A 23,716-nucleotide genomic window follows, 5' to 3' on the forward strand; every position below is an offset into this window, starting at 1 on the left:
TCGAAAACAGGCTGTAAGTCTACGTGCTGCAAACATACACGACCCACCCCAAGCCTTGTGTAAAATCTGGACTAGGCTCAGTGAGAAGTACGGCGCGCCCGAGCAAATTGAGTTATCTTTGAGGGAAAGGCTAAACAAATTCCCGAAATTAACGAACCGAGATGATCAGAAATTATTTGATCTTTCGAACATATTGGCGGAAATTCAGGCAGTAAAGGAAAACACGGCGTTCAGCTCGATAATGACGTACTACGATTCGTCCAGCGGTATAAACTCACTTGTTTGCAAGTTACCCGTGTTCATACAGAACAAATGGACTGACTATGCGTGCAGATATTAAACCGAGCACAATGTTACATATCCGAAATTCAGTGTTTTCGAGAGGTTCATACAGGAAATGAGCTCGCGAATGAACAACCCGAGTTTCAATTACACCGATGGTACTGCGGTACTTAGCGTCAGCAAAGAACAACGTCGTACTGCGTCTACTGGAAGTAGGAATGCATATGTCTTTTCAAAGAAAACGGAAGTTAATAATGTGCCTACAGAATTTTTGTGCCCACTTCATGACAGTGCGAGAGAAGTGAAGCATTTGTTATCAGGTTGCCACCTGTTTCTATCGAAATCCAAGGACGAAAAGAGGGAAATTCTCTTAAAACACGGCGTGTGCTTTAAGTGTTGTAAGGACAAACATTTGGCCAAGGACTGTACAGAAAAAGTAATCTGTACTGTGTGTAAAGGTTCATCGCATTTCACCATGTTTCATGATGACAAATATCAGCCCCGTCAGTCTCACGGCGAGGAAAGGACAAGTATCAGGGGAGACAATCGTAAGATAAATTCCAAGTGTACACAGTTGTGCGGTGAAACTGGTCCCTTCGTGGGGAAATCGTGTGCAAAAACGGTGTTAGTAAATATCCACAAGGACGGACAACTTAATAATGTGTTGCGTGCTTATGCCATTATAGATGAGCAGAGCAATCGGACATTGGCCAAAAGTGAGTTCTTCGATTATTTTGGAGATCATTCTACGGAAACCGGATACGTACTTTCATCATGTGCCGGTGAAATTCAGGTAACCGGGAGGCAAGGCAGCGGATACGTAATGGAATCATTGGACAAGGAATACTCATTAAAATTACCGTTGATTACAGAATGCAATCATATTCCGAATGTGAAACAGGAAATACCTACACCGGAAGTTGCACGACACTATAGTCACATGCAGGACATTGCTCATCTTATCCCAGAGTATGAAAACGATACGCCCATATTGCTTCTCGTTGGCAGAGATCTCATTTCGGCGCATCATGTGTTGGAACAGCGAACTGGACATGAACGTGAACCATATGCACAGAAATTAAAATTCGGTTGGGTAGTTGTAGGAGAATCGTGCCTAGGTCTCGTTCACAAACCTACGGTCATAACTGTGAGCAAAACGGTCGTTTTACCGGATGGCAGACCTACTCTCATGGATCCGTGTCCGAATTACTTCATGGCTCAGTTTGAAAAATCCGATAAGTTGCCAATTGGAATGGACATATTTCAAAGAACAAAATTCGATGATATTCCTGGTTACTCGCAACAGGATAAGGAATTCATGCGTGTCATGGAAGGGGAATTTATTAAGGACGAGTACGGTAATTGGAGTGCACCGTTACCGCTAAAAAAGGAACGACCTACTTTGTCAAACAATATGGATCAGGCAAGGCATCGCGCAGAAAATCTACGAAAGTCGTTACTGAAAAATCCTACTAAGCGCGAAGAGTTTTGTGCGTTTATGCAAAACATTTTTGACAAGGAGCATGCAGAGATAGCTCCCGAGTTACAAGACGGCGAGGAAGCATGGTATCTACCGATATTCGGGGTTTATCATCCCCAAAAACCCAACAAAATCCGAGTCGTGTTCGATTCGGCGGCGAAGTTTAATGGACATTCGCTTTACGACATTCTCATGACAGGTCCGGATCTCATAAACAGTTTGGTTGGTGTGTTAATGAAATTCAGGAAGGAACGAATTGCGATTATGGCCGATGTTGAACAGATGTTCTTCAACTTCTATGTGCACAAGCGTGACAGAAACTTTCTACGTTTCTTATGGTTTCAAGATAATGACCCCACACAACCGCTAAGGGAATTTCGTATGTGCGTGCATATGTTTGGCAACTCGTCTTCTCCGTGTATTGCCACACTTGGATTAAGGAAATCTGCTTGCGACCATATCGATTCTTCCGCGTGCGACGAGGTGTGTTGTTTCGTCAAAGAGAGCTTCTACGTTGACGATGGGTTGACCTCTGTATCTGACGAAGGTCACGCAGTGCAGTTGTTGAGAGACACTCAAGCTCGATTACGGCAAAACGGAAACATTCACTTGCACGAGTTCTCGTCGAACAGTGTTGATGTTTTAAAGCAGTTTCTAAAAGAGGATACCAGCGAAATTTGCGATATGGACTTCGATGATATCGTTCATAGGAGTCTCGGACTACGTTGGAAAGTCGGTTGTGATACGTTCACGTTTAGTGTTTCTGATGAGGTGAAACCGTTCACCAAACGAGGCGTACTTTCTACAATACATAGTGTAGTCGACCCCCTCGGCTTTGTGGCACCAGTTATTCTCGGAGGCAGACTATTAATGCGAAATGTGTTATCGTCAAAGGATCTTGACTGGGATGACCCTTTACCTCCGGACTTGAACTCTGATTGGAAAAAATGGAGCTCTTCGCTTAAAGATCTGGAACAGTTAGAAATTTCGAGATGTTACTCCAATTCGTCATTGGAAAAGGCAATTCGTCGTGAACTACACGTATTCTCAGACGCGTCAAAGGATGCCATAGGCGCAGTAGCATACATGAAAATTTATGACGTACAGGAAAATGCTTCTGTTGGATACGTTCTTGGCAAATCGAAAGTAGCGCCTTCCCACGGACATACCATTCCAAGAATAGAACTATGGGCGGCTGTTCTTGCTACTGAACTCGGTTTATTTATATCCGAACACGTCGATGTTGTGTTTGACGCCACCTACTACTATACCGACAGTCAGGTAGTACTAGGGTATATATTTAACGACACGCGCCGTTTCTTCGTTTATGTTGCTAATCGGATTGACAAGATTCTGAAGTTATCTTCCAAACAGCAGTGGAGTTTCGTTTCTAGTGAATGTAACCCTGCCGATAGTGCGACTAGGCCAATGCGTGCGAAAGACGTTGGAAAATCAGTGTGGTTGAACGGACCCGTTGACGTCATGAGTGATTTGCAAAGTTCGTATAGAGACCAAGTATTTCCGTTGATCGGTAACGACGACGGTGAAATAACGTTCGTCAACGAAACAAATGACATGAAAACTCGCGTTCGGAAGGACTTCGCTCTCGATTCTGACCGTTTCGCGAGATTTTCGTCATGGACTAGGTTGGTTAGTGCAATAACCTTACTGAAACAAGTCGCGCATCGTCATCACAACGGAACAGACAATCCAGACGTGTTGCGTTTTGCTAACGATTCAAAGAACCTCATACTGAAGGTTGTTCAACAAGAGTTTTATTCGATGGAAATCGACTGTTTGCAGAAAGGACTGCCGTTAAACAGGAACAATTCTTTGTTGAAATTGTCGCCGTTTCTAGACGACGAGGGGCTCCTGAGGATTGGTGGTAGGATTCAGAATAGTGACATTGACTTACCTGGAAAGGATCCGATCTTTGTCCCAGCAAAACATCACGTGGCTACTCTAATCGTGAGACATTATCACGAGAAATCGGAACACCAAGGCCGACATATTACGGAGGGTAAAATACGTTCTTCTGGTTATTGGCTAGTGGGAGGAAAGTTTGTGGAACAAAAAATGTGTACTTTACCGCAGGATCGTTTGACACCATGTCCGCCTTTCACTTACATTGGATTGGATACGTTTGGACCATGGAATGTGCGCGCGAGAAAAACTAGGGGAGGACAAGCTAACGCAAAACGTTGGGCTATAATATTCTGTTGCATGGTATCGAGAGGGATACATATTGAGGTCGTAGAGGAGATGAGCACATCTTCCTTCATTAACGCACTGCGGAGATTCATCGCGATCAGAGGACCGGTAAAGCACATTAGGTCGGACAAAGGATCTAACTTCGTAGGAGCCGTTAAGGAACTTAACTTGAATGTTATTGACGTCGAGGACAAAGCCGTGAAAGACTTTCTTTCAGAGGAAAGCATCACATGGACTTTTAATCCTCCATATGCCTCCCATATGGGCGGATCTTGGGAACGGCTTATTGGTACCTGTACAGAGGATTCTGGATAACATGTTGCGTAATACTGACACTAAACACCTCACGCATGAAATGCTTACGACTTTTCTAGCCGAAAGGTGTGCTATCGTGAACCAGCGACCACTGGTACCCGTATCTGACGACCCTGAAAACCCAGTGGTATTGTCGCCAAGTACTCTCATTACGCAAAAGACTGACGTTCCAAATGTAGATATAACCTTGGTAGACTTCTCAGTGAAAGACATGTTTCGATCTCAATGGCGATGTGTTCAGGTATTGGCCCAGAAATTTTGGAACGCGTGGAGAAGAGACTATCTACAATCGCTACAAACGCGACAAAAGTGGAATCACGAACGTTCAAACTTGAAACAAGGTGACATTGTTTTGCTGAAGGATCATGACTCTCATCGTAATGACTGGCCAATGGGAATTGTTGAATGTGTTTTCCCTAGTCACGATGGTCTTGTTCGTAAAGTCAGAGTTAAGACAATTCGTAATGGACGATCGGTTTCGTATATCCGTCTTATTACTCAGTTAGTACTATTGATGGCAGAGTGAATTATTGTGTTGAACATTGACAGCGACAAGTGAATTTTATTGCTTAGAAACTTTAGTTTATTGTTATTCAGATAAGTTTTGATATTATATATTTTCATCGGGTTATAAATAATATGAATGTTTACAGGGTTTAAATGTAGTAGTGATTTAGCAATCAGGCGAGGAATGTAGTGAAACGCTAGTTTTATATTGTCCGTCTGCTCTGGTAGTCAGGTCAGGGTTCAGAGTTCATTCTTTGTACGTCGTGGAAAAATGCATCGTGGGATATGTTTACGTGAAAGTCCAAAGGAAACAGACTTGCGGATTTAGCAAGGCTTAGGTGACCCATGAGGTAACTTTAATACGGTTTAAACGTTTGAAGTTTGATTAATTTTGTTGAAATATGTACTAAGGACAGGTTAATTTCTGTATTTTTCAGTTTTTTACCGCAGGTTGGGGCGCAAGCTAGGTGCAACCAAGAACCCCTACACTGTGTTTGTGATGATTGTGAACTATGGCTATAGGAACTGGGAACTTTGTATATGTAATAAAGGAACTCATTAAAGGCGTTTAGTTTGTATTTCTTTGGACTCACTCGACATCACAGCCTGTTAATATGAGGTAGTGTACCTGTACAGAGGGACATTCTACTCGGCTGTTTATTATGAGGTAGTGTACCAGTACAGGGTGACAATCTAGTAGGCTTGTTAATATGAGGTTTTGTACCAGTGAAGGGTGACATTCTACTAGGCCTGTTTATGGGACGTAGTGTATCAGTAAAGAGCGAAATTCTACTAGGCCTGTAAATTTGAGGTAGTGTACAAGTACAGGGTGACAATCTAGTTGGCATGTTAATATGAGGTAGTGTACCAGTACAGAGTGACATTCTACTAGGCCTGTTAATGTGAGTTAGTGTACCTGTACAGAGTGACATTCTAATAGGCCTGTTAATGTGAGGTAGTGTACCAGTAGAGAGTGACATTCTACTAGGTTTGTTAATGTGAGATAGTATACCAGGACAGAGTGCCATTCTACTAGGCCTGTTAATGTACCAGCCCGAGGGACATTCTACTAGGTTTGTTAATATGAGGTAGTGTACCTGTACAGAGGGACATTCTACTAGGCTTGTTAATATGAGGCAGTGTACCTGTACAGGTGACATTCTAAAAGGCTTGTTCATTTGAGGTAGTGTACCAGTACAAAGTGACATTCTACTAGGCTTGTTAATGTGAGGCAGTGTACCTGTACAGGGTGACATTCTACTAGGCCTATTAATATGAGGTAGTGTACCAGTACGGAGTGACATTCTACTAGGTTTGTTAATGTGAGAGAGTGTACCAGGACAGACTGACATCCTACTAGGACTTTTAATGTGAGGTAGTGTACCAGAACAGAGTGACATTCTACTACTACTGTTAATGTGAGGTAGTGTACCAGTACAGAGTGACATTCTACTAGGCCTGTTAATGTGAGGTAGTGTACCAGTACAGAGTGACATTCTACTGGGCTTGTTAATGTGAGGTAGTGTACCAGTACAGAGTGACATTCTACTAGGCCTGTTTATGTCAGGTAGTGTACCAGTAGAGGGTGACATTCTACTAGGTTTGTTAATGTGAGAGAGTGTACCAGGACAGAGTGACATCCTACTTGGACTGTTAATATGAGGTAGTGTACCAGTACAGAGTGACATTCTACAAGGACTGTTAATGTGAGGTAGTGTACCAGTACAGGGTGATATTCTACTAGGCCTGTTAATGTGAGGTAGTGTACCAGTACAGAGTGACATTCTACTAGGCCTGTTAATGTGAGGTAGTGTACCAGTACAGAGTGACATTCTACTAGGCCTGTTAATGTGAGGTAGTGTACCAGTTCAGAAGGACATTCTACTAGGTTTGTTAATGTGACGTAGTGTTCCTGTACAGAGTGACATTCTACTAGGCTTTTTAATGTGAGGTAGTGTACCAGTCGGAGTGACATTCTACTAGGCTTGTTAATGTGAGGTAGTGTACCTGTACAGAGTGACATTCTACTAGGCATGTCAATGCGAGGTAGTGTACCAGTTCAGAAGGACATTCTACTAGGCTTGTTAATGTGAGGTAGTGTACCTGTACAGAGTGACATGCTACAAGGCTTGTTAATGTGAGGTAGTGTACCAGGACAGAGGGACATTCTACTAGGCTTGTTAATGAGAGGTAGTGGACCAGTTTAGAAGGACATTCTACTAGGTTTGTTAATGTGAGGTAGTGTACCTGTACAGAGTGACATTCTACTAGGTTTGTTAATGTGAGGTAGTGTTCCTGTACAGAGTGACATTCTACTAGGCTTGTTATTGTGAAGTAGTGTACCAGGACAGAGTGACATTCTACTAGGCTTGTTAATGTGAGGTAGTGTACCTGTACAGAGTGACATTCTACTAGGCTTGTTAATGTGAGGTAGTGTACCTGTACAGAGTGACATTCTACTAGGCTTGTTAATGTGAGTTAGTTTACCAGTTCAGAAGGACATTCTACTAGGCTTGTTAATGTGAGGTAGTGTACTTGTACAGAGTGACATTCTACTAGGCCTGTTAATGTGAAGTAGTGTTCCTGTACAGCGTGATATTCTACTAGGCCTGTTAATGTAAGGTAGTGTACCAGTGCAGAGTGATATTCTACTAGGCCTGTTAATGTAAGGCAGTGTACCAGTCGGAGTGACATTCTACTAGGCCTGTTAATGTGAGGCAGTGTGCCTGTACAGAGTGATATTCTACTAAGCCTGTTAATGTGAAGCAGTGTACATGTACAGAGGGACATTCTACTTGGCCTGTTAATGTGAGGAATTGTACATTTACTTAGGGACATTCTCCTAGGCTTTTTAATGTAAGTTAGTGTACCAGGATAGAGTGACATTCTATTATGCCTGTTTATGTAAGGTAGTGTACCAGTAGAGGGTGACATTCTACTAGGCTTGTTAATGTGAGGTAATGTACCAGGACAGAGTGACATTCTACTAAGCTTGTTAATGTGAGTTAGTGTACCAGTTCAGAAGGACATTCTACTAGGCTTGTTAATGTGAGGTAGTGTACCTGTACAGAGTGACATTCTACTAGGCTTGTTAATGTGAGTTAGTGTACCAGTTCAGAAGGACATTCTACTAGGTTTGTTAATGTGAGGTAGTGTTCCTGTACAGAGTGATATTCTACTAGGCCTGTTAATGTGAGGTAGTGTACCTGTACAGAGTGATATTCTACTAGGACTGTTAATGTGAGGTAGTGTATCAGTACAGGGTGACATTCTACTAGGCTTGTTAATGTGAGGTAGTGTACCTGTACAGAGTGACATTCTACTAGGCTTGTTAATGTGAGTTAGTGTACCAGTTCAGAAGGACATTCTACTAGGCTTGTTAATGTGAGGTAGTGTACCAGTGCAGAGTGATATTCTACTAGGCCTGTTAATGTAAGGTAGTGTACCAGTCGAAGTGACATTCTACTAGGCCTGTCAATGTGAGGTAGTGTATCTGTACAGAGTGACATTCTACTAGGCATGTCAATGCGAGGTAGTGTACCAGTTCAGAAGGACATTCTACTAGGCTTGTTAATGTGAGGTAGTGTACCTGTACAGAGTGACATGCTACAAGGCTTGTTAATGTGAGGTAGTGTACCAGGACAGAGGGACATTCTACTAGGCTTGTTAATGAGAGGTAGTGGACCAGTTTAGAAGGACATTCTACTAGGTTTGTTAATGTGAGGTAGTGTACCTGTACAGAGTGACATTCTACTAGGTTTGTTAATGTGAGGTAGTATACCAGGACAGAGTCACATTCTACTAGGCTTGTTAATGTGAGGTAGTGTACCAGGACAGAGTGACATTCTACTAGGCTTGTTAATGTGAGTTAGTGTACCAGTTCAGAAGGACATTCTACTAGGCTTGTTAATGTGAGGTAGTGTACCAGAACAGAGTGACATTCTACTAGGTTTGTTAATGTGAGGTAGTGTACCGGTACAGAGTGACATTTTACTAGGCTTTTTAATGTGAGGTAGTGTACCAGTCGGAGTGACATTCTACTAGGCCTGTCAATGTGAGGTAGTGTACCAGTCGGAGTAACATTCTACTAGGCCTGTTAATGTGGGGTAGTGTTCCTGTACAGAGTGATATTCTACTAGGCCTGTTAATGTGAGGTAGTGTATCAGTACAGGGTGACATTCTACTAGGCCTGTTAATGTGAGTTAGAGTACCAGTCGGAGTGACATTCTACTAGGCCTGTTAATGTGAAGTAGTGTTCCTGTACAGAGTGACATTCTACTAGGCCTGTTAATGTGAGGTAGTGTACCTGTACAGAGTGACATTCTACTAGGCCTGTTAATGTGAGGCAGTGTACCTGTACAGAGTGATATTCTACTAGGCCTGTTAATGTGAGGTAGTGTACCAGAACAGAGTGACATTCTACTAGGCCTGTTAATGTGAGATAGTGTACCAGTTCAGAAGGACATTCTACTAGGTTTGTTAATGTGAGGTAGTGTACCGGTACAGAGTGACATTTTACTAGGCTTTTTAATGTGAGGTAGTGTACCAGTCGGAGTGACATTCTACTAGGCCTGTTAATGTGAGGTAGTGTTCCTGTACAGAGTGATATTCTACTAGGCCTGTTAATGTGAGGTAGTGTATCAGTACAGGGTGACATTCTACTAGGCCTGTTAATGTGAGGTAGTGTACCAGTCGGAGTGACATTCTACTAGGCCTGTCAATGTGAGGTAGTGTACCAGTCGGAGTGACATTCTACTAGGCCTGTTAATGTGAGGTAGTGTTCCTGTACAGAGTGATATTCTACTAGGCCTGTTAATGTGAGGTAGTGTACCTGTACAGAGTGACATTCTACTAGGCCTGTTAATGTGAGGCAGTGTACCTGTACAGAGTGATATTCTACTAGGCCTGTTAATGTGAGGTAGTGTACCAGAACAGAGTGACATTCTACTAGGCCTGTTAATGTGAGATAGTGTACCAGTTCAGAAGGACATTCTACTAGGTTTGTTAATGTGAGGTAGTGTACCGGTACAGAGTGACATTTTACTAGGCTTTTTAATGTGAGGTAGTGTACCAGTCGGAGTGACATTCTACTAGGCCTGTTAATGTGAGGTAGTGTTCCTGTACAGAGTGATATTCTACTAGGCCTGTTAATGTGAGGTAGTGTATCAGTACAGGGTGACATTCTACTAGGCCTGTTAATGTGAGGTAGTGTACCAGTCGGAGTGACATTCTACTAGGCCTGTCAATGTGAGGTAGTGTACCAGTCGGAGTGACATTCTACTAGGCCTGTTAATGTGAGGTAGTGTTCCTGTACAGAGTGATATTCTACTAGGCCTGTTAATGTGAGGTAGTGTATCAGTACAGGGTGACATTCTACTAGGCCTGTTAATGTGAGTTAGAGTACCAGTCGGAGTGACATTCTACTAGGTTTGTTAATATGAGGTAGTGTACCTGTACAGAGTGACATTCTACTAGGACTGTTAATGTGAGGTAGTGTACCAGTACAGAGTGACATTCTACTTGGCCTGTTAATGTGAGGTAGTGTACCAGTACAGAGTGACATTCTACTAGTCCTGTTAATGTGAGGTAGTGTACCAGGACAGAGTGAAGACGATTTTCTTACCATTCGAACAAACAAAACGCAGGATGCGATAATGATTTCTTTGCTCTGTTGTCGCTGCATGCGGTCATTTTGAGGTGAGGCTTCCGTTAAGTAACACTTATCTAAAGTCATGGTTTTGCAGTTGCTAGTTAAAAATAGATATATTAGTAATAAATATAAATTTCAAATCAAAATTTGATATATTGATGTAAGGAAGATTAACATAATTAAAATTTCTTTTCTATTTCAAGAATCAAAGGTTATCTGTCCTTAAGCGCTATAATAGACATTAAGGTTTTTTTTAACCTGGCGACATTGATGTTGTTTTTTTAATGAGAAAATGTGTTATGGTTAAGAACGGAAAAACGCTTTTTTTCATGCCGTGTAATATTTCCATTTGGTTTTCCCAATCTATTTTTAGTTGATTATGTAAGCTTCGTATGTATATACAACTATTACTACCGTACTGAGTCACAAAGTAGCACGAGACATATACAAAAAAGGGCACACTGCAATGAAAAACCCCACGTCAAACCCATGTATCAATGAAGTATATATCTATATTAACGCTGCACTGTTCGTGGATAAATATCTACACAATTATGGGGAATATGGCGCGATATTATTACGCGAATTCAAATATAAATGACAAAATATATAAATTTAGACAAATTTGATACACACATTCCGATGTCCATACACAACTCAACCGTCTAGTTTATATTAAGCTGGTAAAAACCAAGCTGATTATAGATCACAACGGACTAGCCCAATTTTCAGCTCCTAAACTATTCAACCGTCTAGTTTATATTAAGCTTGGAAAAACCAAGCTAATTATAGATCACAACATACTAGACCAAACTTAAGCTTATATGTGGGAGTCTTAGTAAAAACATGAAACTAAGAGACATTTTCATTCAGATTTTAATACATAACAATAAGCAGGGTGAATCTGCAAAATAGCACAAGAAAATCAGGTGCCCAATAAAAGTATGCCTTGATATTTATATGGGTAATTTATAAATAATGTAATCCCACTGGTTCCTTTCTTGAATTTTGATACATTAGGAACAATCACATCATTCATGATGATAATGAAAACAATTACAGTGTGACCTTGCTTGAAGTGCAAACTACTTTATCTTAAGTCCCATATTGTACCAGTTAAATACAAAGTATACACTCTCTTCATACGCAGCACTGATACCATAAACCAGTCTACAAATCATGTCTTCTGTCTACATGTTCTGTATTCATCACTTATAAGCCCAAGATAACTATGTATTGTACATGTTATAGGCTAGTTGCTCATTTTGTGACCAAAATGATACTACTGTCAAACACAAAAGGTAACTGTAATCAATCACACTACTTTGCAAACATGTCAGTGCACAACAGCATGTTACAGCAAAATAAAAAAACTACTCCTTACACATCAGGCGAATGACCATCTCTTAGTATAGCTGCTCAAATAATTCAAGATAGCACTTCAAAAAACCCTTTCATCATTACTTGATACACGGCCTGTTACAGTGACATCTACTACCTAGAACTATATATATGTTTACAAGTCAAAATGAATAGGCCCTATCATACAAAAGTAAATCGGATAAGGCACACATTCTGTAGAACATCAATGTGAACATGGTAGTAACTCGACAGATTGTACAATACCTTCCCAAGATGGCGGACCGATTTACACGTCACAGGCGTCTGGAATTAGATATCTATGGGTAATGTAACCTTAATTTCTTCGTTTCATAATTATTGTCGGATATTGAGGCATGCTTTTGGCGTCGTATACTTGTATGTGCAGTGCTATTCATTTCTGGATTATCATCCTTTCATCCGTGTAATTTCCTTCTGTACATATTTTACCTTAAAATCACCAACTTTGAAACTGAATTAGGATTGTGTTAACATGCTGGTATTTTTCTTTGTTTTCGCAGGAAGATATCTATTTACAACGATAAGACGCAATCTCCAGGTAAATTTATTTTTGTGTAAATATTGAGACGATGATGGCTAATGATTATGTAACAGTATATATATACACATTGTCCTAGTCTCACTCCTTTGATAGTCTATTATTAGGACTTTTTGTTCCTACACCCACACGAAGCTGCAATTTTGTCAGTGGCATGCTGTGATCAATTGCTTTTTACAGGATATATAAAATGATGTATGAAATTTCAACTTCCGGCTGTCGGTAGGGGTCAAAGTTAAAAATTGCTATTTTAGGTAACACATTTTGAAAAATATCCGAAGTTATACAAGGTCTAGAGGTAGCTGGAAACAGTTAATTTGCATTTTTCCTGAAATTTTGGTCATGTTTGAGATGTATAGGTATAGCAGATTGGTTATGAAAAATACATCCTTACATGTATATATATCTATAAACGACATAACAATAATATTAATAGTAAAGAGATAAAATTTGCGCAAATCAAAAAATTCCTCTGATTTCTGACATGTGATTGCCATGGTTACCTACTGAAAAATTGCTAAAAATGCAAAAATACTGCTAATTCCAACCTAACACTACAACTCCATAGAAAAAAATATTTCTAAACACCTGTCCTAAAATCAACAACACTGTCATGGTAACAAAGTACTTACATTTCAGCAAATTCCAACTCGGAAATTCTTCATAACATGACTACATGTAAACACTATGAAAAATTCACTTCCTGTAACGCTGGTTTTTAGTGCGTAGGTTCAGATTCGAGACTGACCAAATAGTTATCTTCAACACAAAGATAAACTATTATTCTGAGAAAAATGAAAGCCCGCATCGTCCACTTCAACATGACTTGACCATTTATCATGTACAAACAATCGTTTTTGAATAGTTTATTACACGCTTGTGACTTTTATTACCTGTTGTAAATAAGTGTTTCGTTTTTCCTTCCATCCAGAAGGTAGAAACAAAATATGGATGAAAGCCGAATACATATCTACAGCTTCTGGTGAGGATACCCAGCCTCCCTTTCACTTTCATTTCAACCATGTTTTGGTTCTCTCTCGTGAATGCAAACTGATAAAGAATTATCAACCCATTGGAAGCTTATTTCATAAACTGCTACAGGAATACCAGATTAAGGATAAAAATGACGTCACTTCTGTGTAACAAAATAGGTTGATAATGTTGTTTAGTGTTATAACTGACAACGAGTAAACAAAACAAAAATATATAATTCCTAAATTTTGGATTATTGTACATTCTCCCTAGGATGTAATTTAATTAATCAATTTTATATTTCAGATCATGTGATAGTTTGGAGACAACTTTCTTCCAGTAACGGGTCTATTCAGATCCACCGCTCTTCCCGATATGTTCGGCTACCTATATCCCGGCATTTCAACATTTTAGCCTCATTTCAGATAGTAGGAAGGAACTGTATAATTGATCGTAATTCAATTTTCACATCGATAAGGCTATGTATGCGACACGAACACAAAATAGTGAAATGTGTGATGGAAGCTCTCCCGGCGTCATCTGCTCAGTTGTGGGTTCGCACAGTACATATAGTTCCTGATCGGGAAATACAGTGAGTTTCCTATCTAGTGATTCTGACTGTATCTATAACGACCCAGTTGTGTCGCTCGTGGAAATTCAACAAATCAAGATATAAAATTATTATATTCTCAATATTTTGCTCTAGTTTGATAGAATTTTTGTCAGATTATGTTACCATATCAGTATTTCTTCTGTTGTCTTTATCATGTTATATAATGTTATTTCTTTTGTTGAAATACTCTTCAAGGTATTAAAAAAAATGAAACTGTCATTCTATCGTATTTTTTTTCTTTCAAAATGAAATGTTGATCAACCTGTTATATTCAAAAGCACATTTATATGGACGAAAAGTTTACAAGTTATCATATTATATATATTATAGTATTTTGAGACAAAGTTTACAAGTTATCATATTATATATATTATAGTATTTTGAGACAATGTGTCTGGGGAAAGTCTTGCCATAGATTGATTTACTCCGAATGTGGGTTTTAGTCAAAGGTGTGACAATACACAGTTGGCTGAAGTCGGAAGATGAAATGCACGTTATAATAAAATAAAGTCTTTCCCGCAAACATGATTCAATTGCAATGTTGAGACTTGAATTAACTATTGTTTAAACCAATAAGTGTCTGACACACATCATGTGAGTTCTCAGAACAAATAAACAATTTTGTCTAAAACGAGTCCAAAATATGGAATCTGGTGACCCAACAAACCTTCAAAATTATAATTAAAATGAAATTAAATACAATGTAAAAGAACAGACAAGAAAATTACTTTCGGTATATTTGTAACCAACGATATATTTCTTTCAAAACACACAGCAAAGGTTAACGATAACTCAAAACTAAAGGAACATTAGACAGATTGACAGGTCATCAATACAATCAATTTATACAGACAAGGAACATTGTGGAGATTGACAGGTCATCAATACAATCAATTTATACAGACAAGGAACATTGTGGAGATTGACAGGTCATCAATACAATCAATTTATACAGACAAGGAACATTGTGGAGATTGACAGGTCATCAATACAATCAATTTATACAGACAAGGAACATTGTGGAGATTGACAGGTCATCAATACAATCAATTTATACAGACAAGGAACATTGTGGAGATTGACAGGTCATCAATACAATCAATTTATACAGACAAGGAACATTGTGGAGATTGACAGGTCATCAATACAATCAATTTATACAGACAAGGAACATTGTGGAGATTGACAGGTCATCAATACAATCAATTTATACAGACAAGGAACATTGGGGAGATTGACAGGTCATCAATACAATCAATTTATACAGACAAGGAACATTGTGGAGATTGACAGGTCATCAATACAATCAATTTATACAGACAAGGAACATTGTGGAGATTGACAGGTCATCAATACAATCAATTTATACAGACAAGGAACATTGTGGAGATTGACAGGTCATCAATACAATCAATTTATACAGACAAGGAACATTGTGGAGATTGACAGGTCATCAATACAATCAATTTATACAGACAAGGAACATTGTGGAGATTGACAGGTCATCAATACAATCAATTTATACAGACAAGGAACATTGTGGAGATTGACAGGTCATCAATACAATCAATTTATACAGACAAGGAACATTGGGGAGATTGACAGGTCATCAATACAATCAATTTATACAGACAAGGAACATTGGGGAGATTGACAGGTCATCAATACAATCAATTTATACAGACAAGGAACATTGGGGAGATTGACGGGACATTTGAGTATAGAATAGTTCATGACGAATTAAAAATTACTGGATATATGATATATATTGATAATAGTTACCACTGTAACTACTTATTAATAGGTTATACATCACACGGTAGTTACGGGACTACACGGTACATTAACGACCAATCAAAACAATTATTAAAGATATACAGGATCACACGACACATTAAGGATCAAAGTATTAAAGATATACAGGATCACACGACACCTTAAGGATCAAAGTATTAAAGATATACAGGATCACACGTCACATTAAGGATTAAAGTATTAAAGATATACAGGATCACACACCACATCAAGGATCAAAGTATTAAAGATATACAGGATCACACGACACATCAAGGATCAAATTATTAAAGATATACAGGATCACACGTCACATCAAGGATCAAAGTATTAAAGATATACAGGATCGCACGACACATCAAGGATCAAAGTATTAAAGATATACAGGATCACACGACACATCAAGGATCAAAGTATTAAAGATATAAAGGATCACACGACATCAAGGATCAAAGTATTAAAGATATACAGGATCACACGACACATTAAGTATCAAAGTATTAAAGATATACAGGATCACACGTCACATCAAGGATCAAAGTATTAAAGATATACAGGATCACACGACATCAAGGATCAAATTATTAAAGATATACAGGATCACAAGACACATTAAGGATCAAAGTATTAAAGATATACAGGATCACACACGACATCAAGGATCAAAGTATTAAAGATGTACAGGATCACACGTCACATCAAGGATCAAATTATTAAAGATATACAGGATCACACGACACATTAAGGATCAAAGTATTAAAGATATACAGGATCACACGTCACATTAAGGATCAAAATATTAAAGATATACAGGATCACACGACACATTAAGGACCAAAGTATTAAAGATATACAGGATCACACGTCACATCAAGGATCAAAGTATTAAAGATATACAGGATCACACACCACATCAAGGATCAAAGTATTAAAGATATACAGGATCACACGTCACATCAAGGATCAAAGTATTAAAGATATACAGGATCACACGTCACATCAAGGATCAAAGTATTAAAGATATACAGGATCACACGACACATCAAGGATCAAATTATTAAAGATATACAGGATCACACGACACATTAAGGATCAAAGTATTAAAGATATACAGGATCACACGTCACATTAAGGATCAAAATATTAAAGATATACAGGATCACACGACACATTAAGGATCAAAATATTAAAGATATACAGGATCACACGTCACATTAAGGATCAAAGTATTAAAGATATACAGGATCACACGACACATTAATGATAAAAGTATTAAATATATACAGGATCACACGACACATTAAGTATCAAAGTATTAAAGATATACAGGATCACACGACACATCAAGGATCAAAGTATTAAAGATATACAGGATCACACACCACATCAAGGATCAAAGTATTAAAGATATACAGGATCACACGACACCTTAAGGATCAAAGTATTAAAGATATACAGGATCACACGACACATCAAGGATCAAATTATTAAAGATATACAGGATCACACGACACATTAAGGATCAAAGTATTAAAGATATACAGGATTACACACCACATCATTCAATTAATATGAATTTTCTTCTACATCTAAAGACGACAGAAAATTATGATTACGTGTTGTGATTTTGACGGGTGACATTATGGCATATCCATTTACAGACGCGTTTGTTACAAACAAACGAAACGAAAATAAACACACCTTGGAGTCCATTTACAATGGTCGAGAGAGTTTTGAGCCAATTGACACCGGCGATTTCGGCAATATAAGCACTTATCCATGTAAAACCCATAAGAGAACTAAGCTTAGTGTAGATAAAGAAAAACGTATGACTAGATCTAATATCGTTTACTATTTTTGGGCCTCTGTGAATATTTATAACTGTAGCTACAAATAGAATCAAATTTATTAATAACGAGATTCCTACAGGACTAGCGAATCCTATCGTTATTCCTAATGGATTTGTGATAAAGCACACACCTTTGCCATATCCCATGGTGAATCCTGGTAAAAAAAGATCAAGGAAAAGACAAAAAAGAACTAGGAGTAATGGGAAAGATAGGGCAGCAAGACAGTAACGTCTTAGCCAAAATTTCTTTTCCGAAGGATGAATAGTTCGTGATAAATCTGTGCGACCAAACGTAAACCAGGTATGAATGGCACATATCGACATCCAAGCAAAAGAGCAGAGCCACATATAATGCGTGACTACTCCTATGACCAGACAGGCGAAACGTGCATTGTAAAATGATGCTGACAACAAATAGAGTAGCTGAGCACAAAGAATGGACATCATCATACACAGATTGATTCTACCAGGTAAGTTGTGAAATATTGGACATTTGAGAAAAACAAAAACGGAAATCAGAAGAGCGAGTATAGATAATGACAATGAAATAAATGTTATGATATATTGAACTACGTGTAACCGTTCCAAACGTGTGTGTTGGACATTAGTGTGGAGATGGTCACATTGTACTGGTATCTGACAGAAGTCGTCACGAACAGGATTCTCTGCTGAAACAAAACATACATAAGAAGACGAATCCTTGGAACAAGGGATGATTGCATCTCGTACAGAGTTTTCATCAACGTTGCTTTTTGTTATATGAACAATAATTGTAAGTTTTAATTCCACGCATGCGTCGCCTTTGATTGTCTGACCTTGGTGTACTTCAACATTCCATCGCTTGACGAAGGATTTGTCTGTTTTCAGTTGCTGCTTTCCTGTAGCATGTAATAATGCAATGTACGTGTCTGTCAGCTCATACGCTTGTTCGTTTGTTTTATGTTGAAACATTTGCTCGTATAACTGAAATTCATATGTTCCTTTTATGTTGCTGAAAACCTTTTGACAAATTCCAGAAACATTCATCTCTCCCAAACGGCATACACCCGCGGTCTCCAGAACGTTGCTGGGTGTCTGGAACAAATGATGTTTAACAAAGAAAACTGAAGACATTTAACTTGATAAACCTAACTTATCGACTCATGATTTGTACAAGGAGCACATATAAATACAAATACCAGTCTTAAAAACAGGCTAATGAAAATATAACCAATTAATGTATTGGATCGTTACTCTTTCGTCAACATGAACCAATCTCAGAGACATTTATAGACACCAAAACTAAATACATCGATTTATTTTTACTTTGCATGATAAAAAGGCGATCTTTTGATTGTGTGTCAATGTGTAAACAATGGATGTAAGTTTTAACACAAAACTATATAATTGATATTTCTTGTATGATCAAAACGGGACCAAATCAGTCACATAAGCAAAACTACAAAACACCGACATGTTAAAATATTGATTCAAACCCGAAATTGATGATATCTTTTAAAATACACCAATACTAAGTGACAAAATTAACTTATCAAATTTTGATGTCTTCTACAAGGCTATACATTTACGGAAATTAAAGAAGTGCTTTTATAAACGGAGACGAGGCGGGTTCTGGGATATTCACATTTAAATTTGCCCTTTGTCAATTTAACCTGGTATTAACTTTGGATACCTTATTGCCACAGCCTAATTTTGTCGACTTGTCGTCTGCTTTCACCTCCTTGACTGGACTGAAGTTAAAAAGGGCTGACAAAACAGGCAATCCTTCAAAAAAAACCACGCTATCAAGATATTCACAGACAGCACAGACTGGGTCAAGTTCGATTGGGAAAACATGGCAACCATGTGTCCGAGACAAGGTCGTCAACAGGTTGTCTTCATCCGTGGACATTACATATGTTTCCAAGCTAAATAAATCACATGTATCTAGATCAACACCTATATTCCAAAAGGTATAGTTGAATTTACCATTGCATATGGCACAATATTTATTCTTGAAGTTCAAGTTTGGAAATCCATTTTCTTTAACCTGGACTGGAAACAAGTCATAATGAACTAATCCTTCGAGCATGGCTTCACATAGAACCCGGATGTTGTTATCCGTGAAGTCGACAGGACAAGAATCCTCGATAAAGCAGATCGATGACATGTTAGAGAATATGAGGTTGCTTTCAGAGGAAGTGTCATTATATAAAGAACCTCTGGCGTCATCTGTCAAATGTCCACACTCTGAAAAACTTCTGCAAATATTATCAGTTGAACACAAGCAATATGACTTATTGTTTGCATTCTGGAAACACGTGTCTTTGTGTAAAACTCCACTGCAGCCATCAGGACATAAAGATCCTGATGCAATCGGAAGCCATGGCAACACGACCAGAATATACCATCTACACATTTTGACTAATAAGTACAAATAAAGCAGCAATTTCCGAATGAATGCATACACTATGAAAATGTTTAGACACTAAAAGTCTTGTCACTTTGGCTTAAGTAGCAGTGAAGCCTCAGCAGTCGATGTTCATACAATTATCATACCATAATAAATGAAAATGAAGAAAAGCTTTGATGAAGCACACCGTATTCTGATAGACTGTCTGTTTATCATCGGTTATGGATCCAGCTTTATAGAATCATTTAAATTAATATACCTGATCCATATCAACACAATATCAATAACAGCACGTAAAACTATCGCATTACAAAACTAATTTCGATAGTTCTTTTAACAGCATCTAAGAATGATATCTCTTAACAAAACACACTTTTTTGTTTGTAAATTTTAGTATCATTGCATGAACAATAGATCATATCTACCCAAATTAAAATCCGGTTATGATTGCAAAAGTCGGATATTACAGTCCTCTGTTTGTTATCACTATTTCTAATGGTATATCGTTGCTCTCGTTACTAGTTCATATTTCGAGCCTGTTTATGGCATATATACTAATATTTTATGATTTTTTATCAGAATTCGTGACGTTTTATTCGCCAGTCTATTGAAGTATCTGTGCTAATCTACAGCAGACAGGAAATGACGTTTGATAATAATGCTATTTACTGGTCGTTTTATTTCCGGAATAAATCGGTTAAATGTTTTTTTTTTTTTTTTTGTGGTGAACATAGTCGTTATTTTTTGTACTATGTGTCTTTTTTCAGCTCGATTACATAAGAATGATTATTCAATTTCATCGTTATAACTTAATAATATATTACAATATTGCTCACATGTATAATAGATCCCTTTTCAATGTCTTACTAATTTCTTACGCTACCGCATGGGCCAATCAAACGTGACGTTACAAAATGATGTTGTTTTTTGTTATGGAGTGATAACAGCAAATAATAGATAATGCTTGTTTCATGGTGGATTCATTTTCTTGCCAGTAATCTTTGTAATTCCATACATACAAGTTGAATATCAATAATTACAGACATGCTTTATGATATATTTAGTAACTATATCATTACCGTGCCATTTTGATCGCGTTTTTTTTTTATCTGAGTTTCCGGAAAATACTGATGCATGATTCTTTTGCATGTAAACATATGACAGCATACTGCATTCCAAAACTGCAAAACCACACTGTCTTTTAATAGAAAAAAAAACAGACATCGATTTCCGACAGTCGGACATATTTTAAACTCTTGGTACAAGTAGTATTAAAGTCAACGAACACTTTACTGTTTGAAATCTTTTAATCTAAAGGTGCTATGCACTTGTGTGTCTTTTGTCCGTCTTCACTGTAAGTTATTGTAAATAATGGTGTTAAAGACTATGAAATAATTTCAGAGATGTAATCGAGATAATGAAGGATATTTATATATAATACAGGCTGGCCTAACAGAGGCTGATATTTCTGGGGGAGTCGTAGTAATAAATACGGAATACTGTATTATTTGTAGGCTTGGGAGTCCTGGCTTCGGTTAAGGTCATATAATGGAACCAGTTACTGTCTTGTGAGCTTTAAATACGGCTGTCACAAAAGTTGTCTAACTGCTAAGATCTTCAGTAAATACGGCTGTCACAAAAGTTGTCTAACTGCTAAGATCTTCAGTAAATACGGCTGTCACAAAAGTTGTCTAACTGCTAAGATCTTCAGTAAATACGGCTGTCACAAAAGTTGTCTAACTGCTAAGATCTTCAGTAAATACGGCTGTCACAAAAGTTGTCTAACTGCTAAGATCTTCAGTAAATACGGCTGTCACAAAAGTGTCTAACTGCTAAGATCTTCAGTAAATACGGCTGTCACAAAAGTTGTCTAACTGCTAAGATCTTCAGTAAATACGGCTGTCACAAAAGTTGTCTAACTGCTAAGATCTTCAGTAAATACGGCTGTCACAAAAGTTGTCTAACTGCTAAGATCTTCAGTAAATACGGCTGTCACAAAAGTTGTCTAACTGCTAAGATCTTCAGTAAATACGGCTGTCACAAAAGTTGTCTAACTGCTAAGATCTTCAGAAACCTGTACAGCCCTGGGAATACCATTCTGGCCTGGCAGAGTTATTTCCCTTTGTTCAGTCTATCAATACAGCAATCTGATAGCTGATACCATATATTTATTTACATATATATATAATTTTATCAAAGCTACATTTATAGAGATTACACGATCAGTGTCTTAAAATATAAGCAGCATTTTGGCGAGAGTGAAGAAAGCTAAAAGTGACGTGGTTTCTTGTCGCCGAAATAAATAAGCGACCTTTGTTCCATTAGCGTCCATGTAGGGACTCAAACATCGCTGTAACCACTGGAAACTCGAGGACAAGTCGTGTCTTTAGCTCAATCGTTTGAGTGTTAGACTAGTAACCAATATCGGGTTCAAATCCTGACGGAGGCATTGAAATACAGTAAATATTAACCTATGTTACACTAGCATCCTTGTAGAGACTTGAGGATAATCATTGGTGTTGCTTTCACAAACATCGCTGTAACCCTGAAACACGAGGAAGAGTATGGAAGATGTACGTCTCGGCCAGAATGAGCACAATACGAGTCACGAGTTCGAATATTGGCAGAGGCATTGAAACAAATAATTACATATGTTACAAATATGCCATGTTTTACACATTGTCATTCCAGATAGTCTTTACAAGACCAATAAAGGTATATTAAGCGGTTAAGGATGAAATATTTCAGTGTTTTTTTCCTTTTCTTTGATACGATAGGTAACTTGTAAATTGTCATTCTGTTATATAAATATGGCTGTTAGCGGTCAGTATTGAACGTTTTTGTCTTTCTTATGTGTTCGGTTGCATTTTTTGTGTTTCGGTCAACATGGCATATTCAATTTCATATCTACTGTAATACACATTCCCTTATACATATAAATTCAATATTCACTTTAAAAGAACCAAAACTATTAGGAATTCGATTTATCATAAAGTATGGCAAACAGTATCTATACAAATACAAAATTTTCATCCCCGAAATTAAAAAAATTGTTGAATACCTAAAATCATATTCAGACCTCTTTTTTTCAGTCGTACATTTAAACCATCTTTTCATGTGTCTTCACTGCGGAATTCAGTACCTACTTTGTATGTAATTATTTAGCATGAAGTGCTCATGTTATAGATACGTAAATCTACCTGTGTCCTTTTCTGAAACCAAACTAGCAATGGAGGTGATTTTATTGTTTGTAAAATCATAATTAAAAAAGCTTGTGTGTAAAGGGCGTGCTCCCGTTATCACGATTGTCGTGCAAGAAGTCGTCAAACACGTAACCAATAAGGTTTCAAAAGATGCAGATTAATGACAATTAATTACCGTCGTAATAATGATCTCATTGAAAAATAGTTGATTGGAACGATATGAAGCTGGATTTGTTTTATGCTGGCAAGATTGGTTCCCTTGTTGTATACCTTGTATTTTAGAACGTGGCATTAATTACTTGGATTGACCAAGATTTACATGGCGGGTGTCGTCGATGAAGCGGAACACCTGGTCTTATTCTCCTTGCGTTTTTTCGGTATCTCCTTGTAGACCTTTCTTTTGTTCATACTTTCCCAAATCTTTATTGAATTTGAGTTAGGATAGTGATTAAACTGCCATGTTTGTATTTTCTTGTTTAAAACATAACGCTGGTTAAAAATAAATTATT

At 37.9% G+C, this 23,716-nt stretch overlaps 1 protein-coding gene across 1 annotated transcript; it reads left to right on the plus strand.

The window, feature by feature from the left end:
• Positions 1–397: 397 nt before the first annotated feature.
• Positions 398–4,288, plus strand: LOC132559197 (uncharacterized). The gene has a single exon (XM_060223814.1). The coding sequence runs from the start codon at positions 398–400 to the stop codon at positions 4,286–4,288; it is 3,891 nt and encodes a 1,296-aa protein (XP_060079797.1).
• Positions 4,289–23,716: the final 19,428 nt, after the last annotated feature.

The sequence above is a fragment of the Ylistrum balloti genome, unplaced genomic scaffold, assembly GCF_031769215.1.
Source record: "Ylistrum balloti isolate Yb309-2 unplaced genomic scaffold, AGI_CSIRO_Ybal_v1 Utg370874, whole genome shotgun sequence".
NCBI lineage: Eukaryota > Metazoa > Mollusca > Bivalvia > Pectinida > Pectinidae > Ylistrum > Ylistrum balloti.

Bases quoted from the DNA above. Each gene is read 5' to 3' on its own strand.
- LOC132559197 (XM_060223814.1), top strand. From the start codon at position 398: ATGAGCTCGCGAATGAACAACCCGAGTTTCAATTACACCGATGGTACT.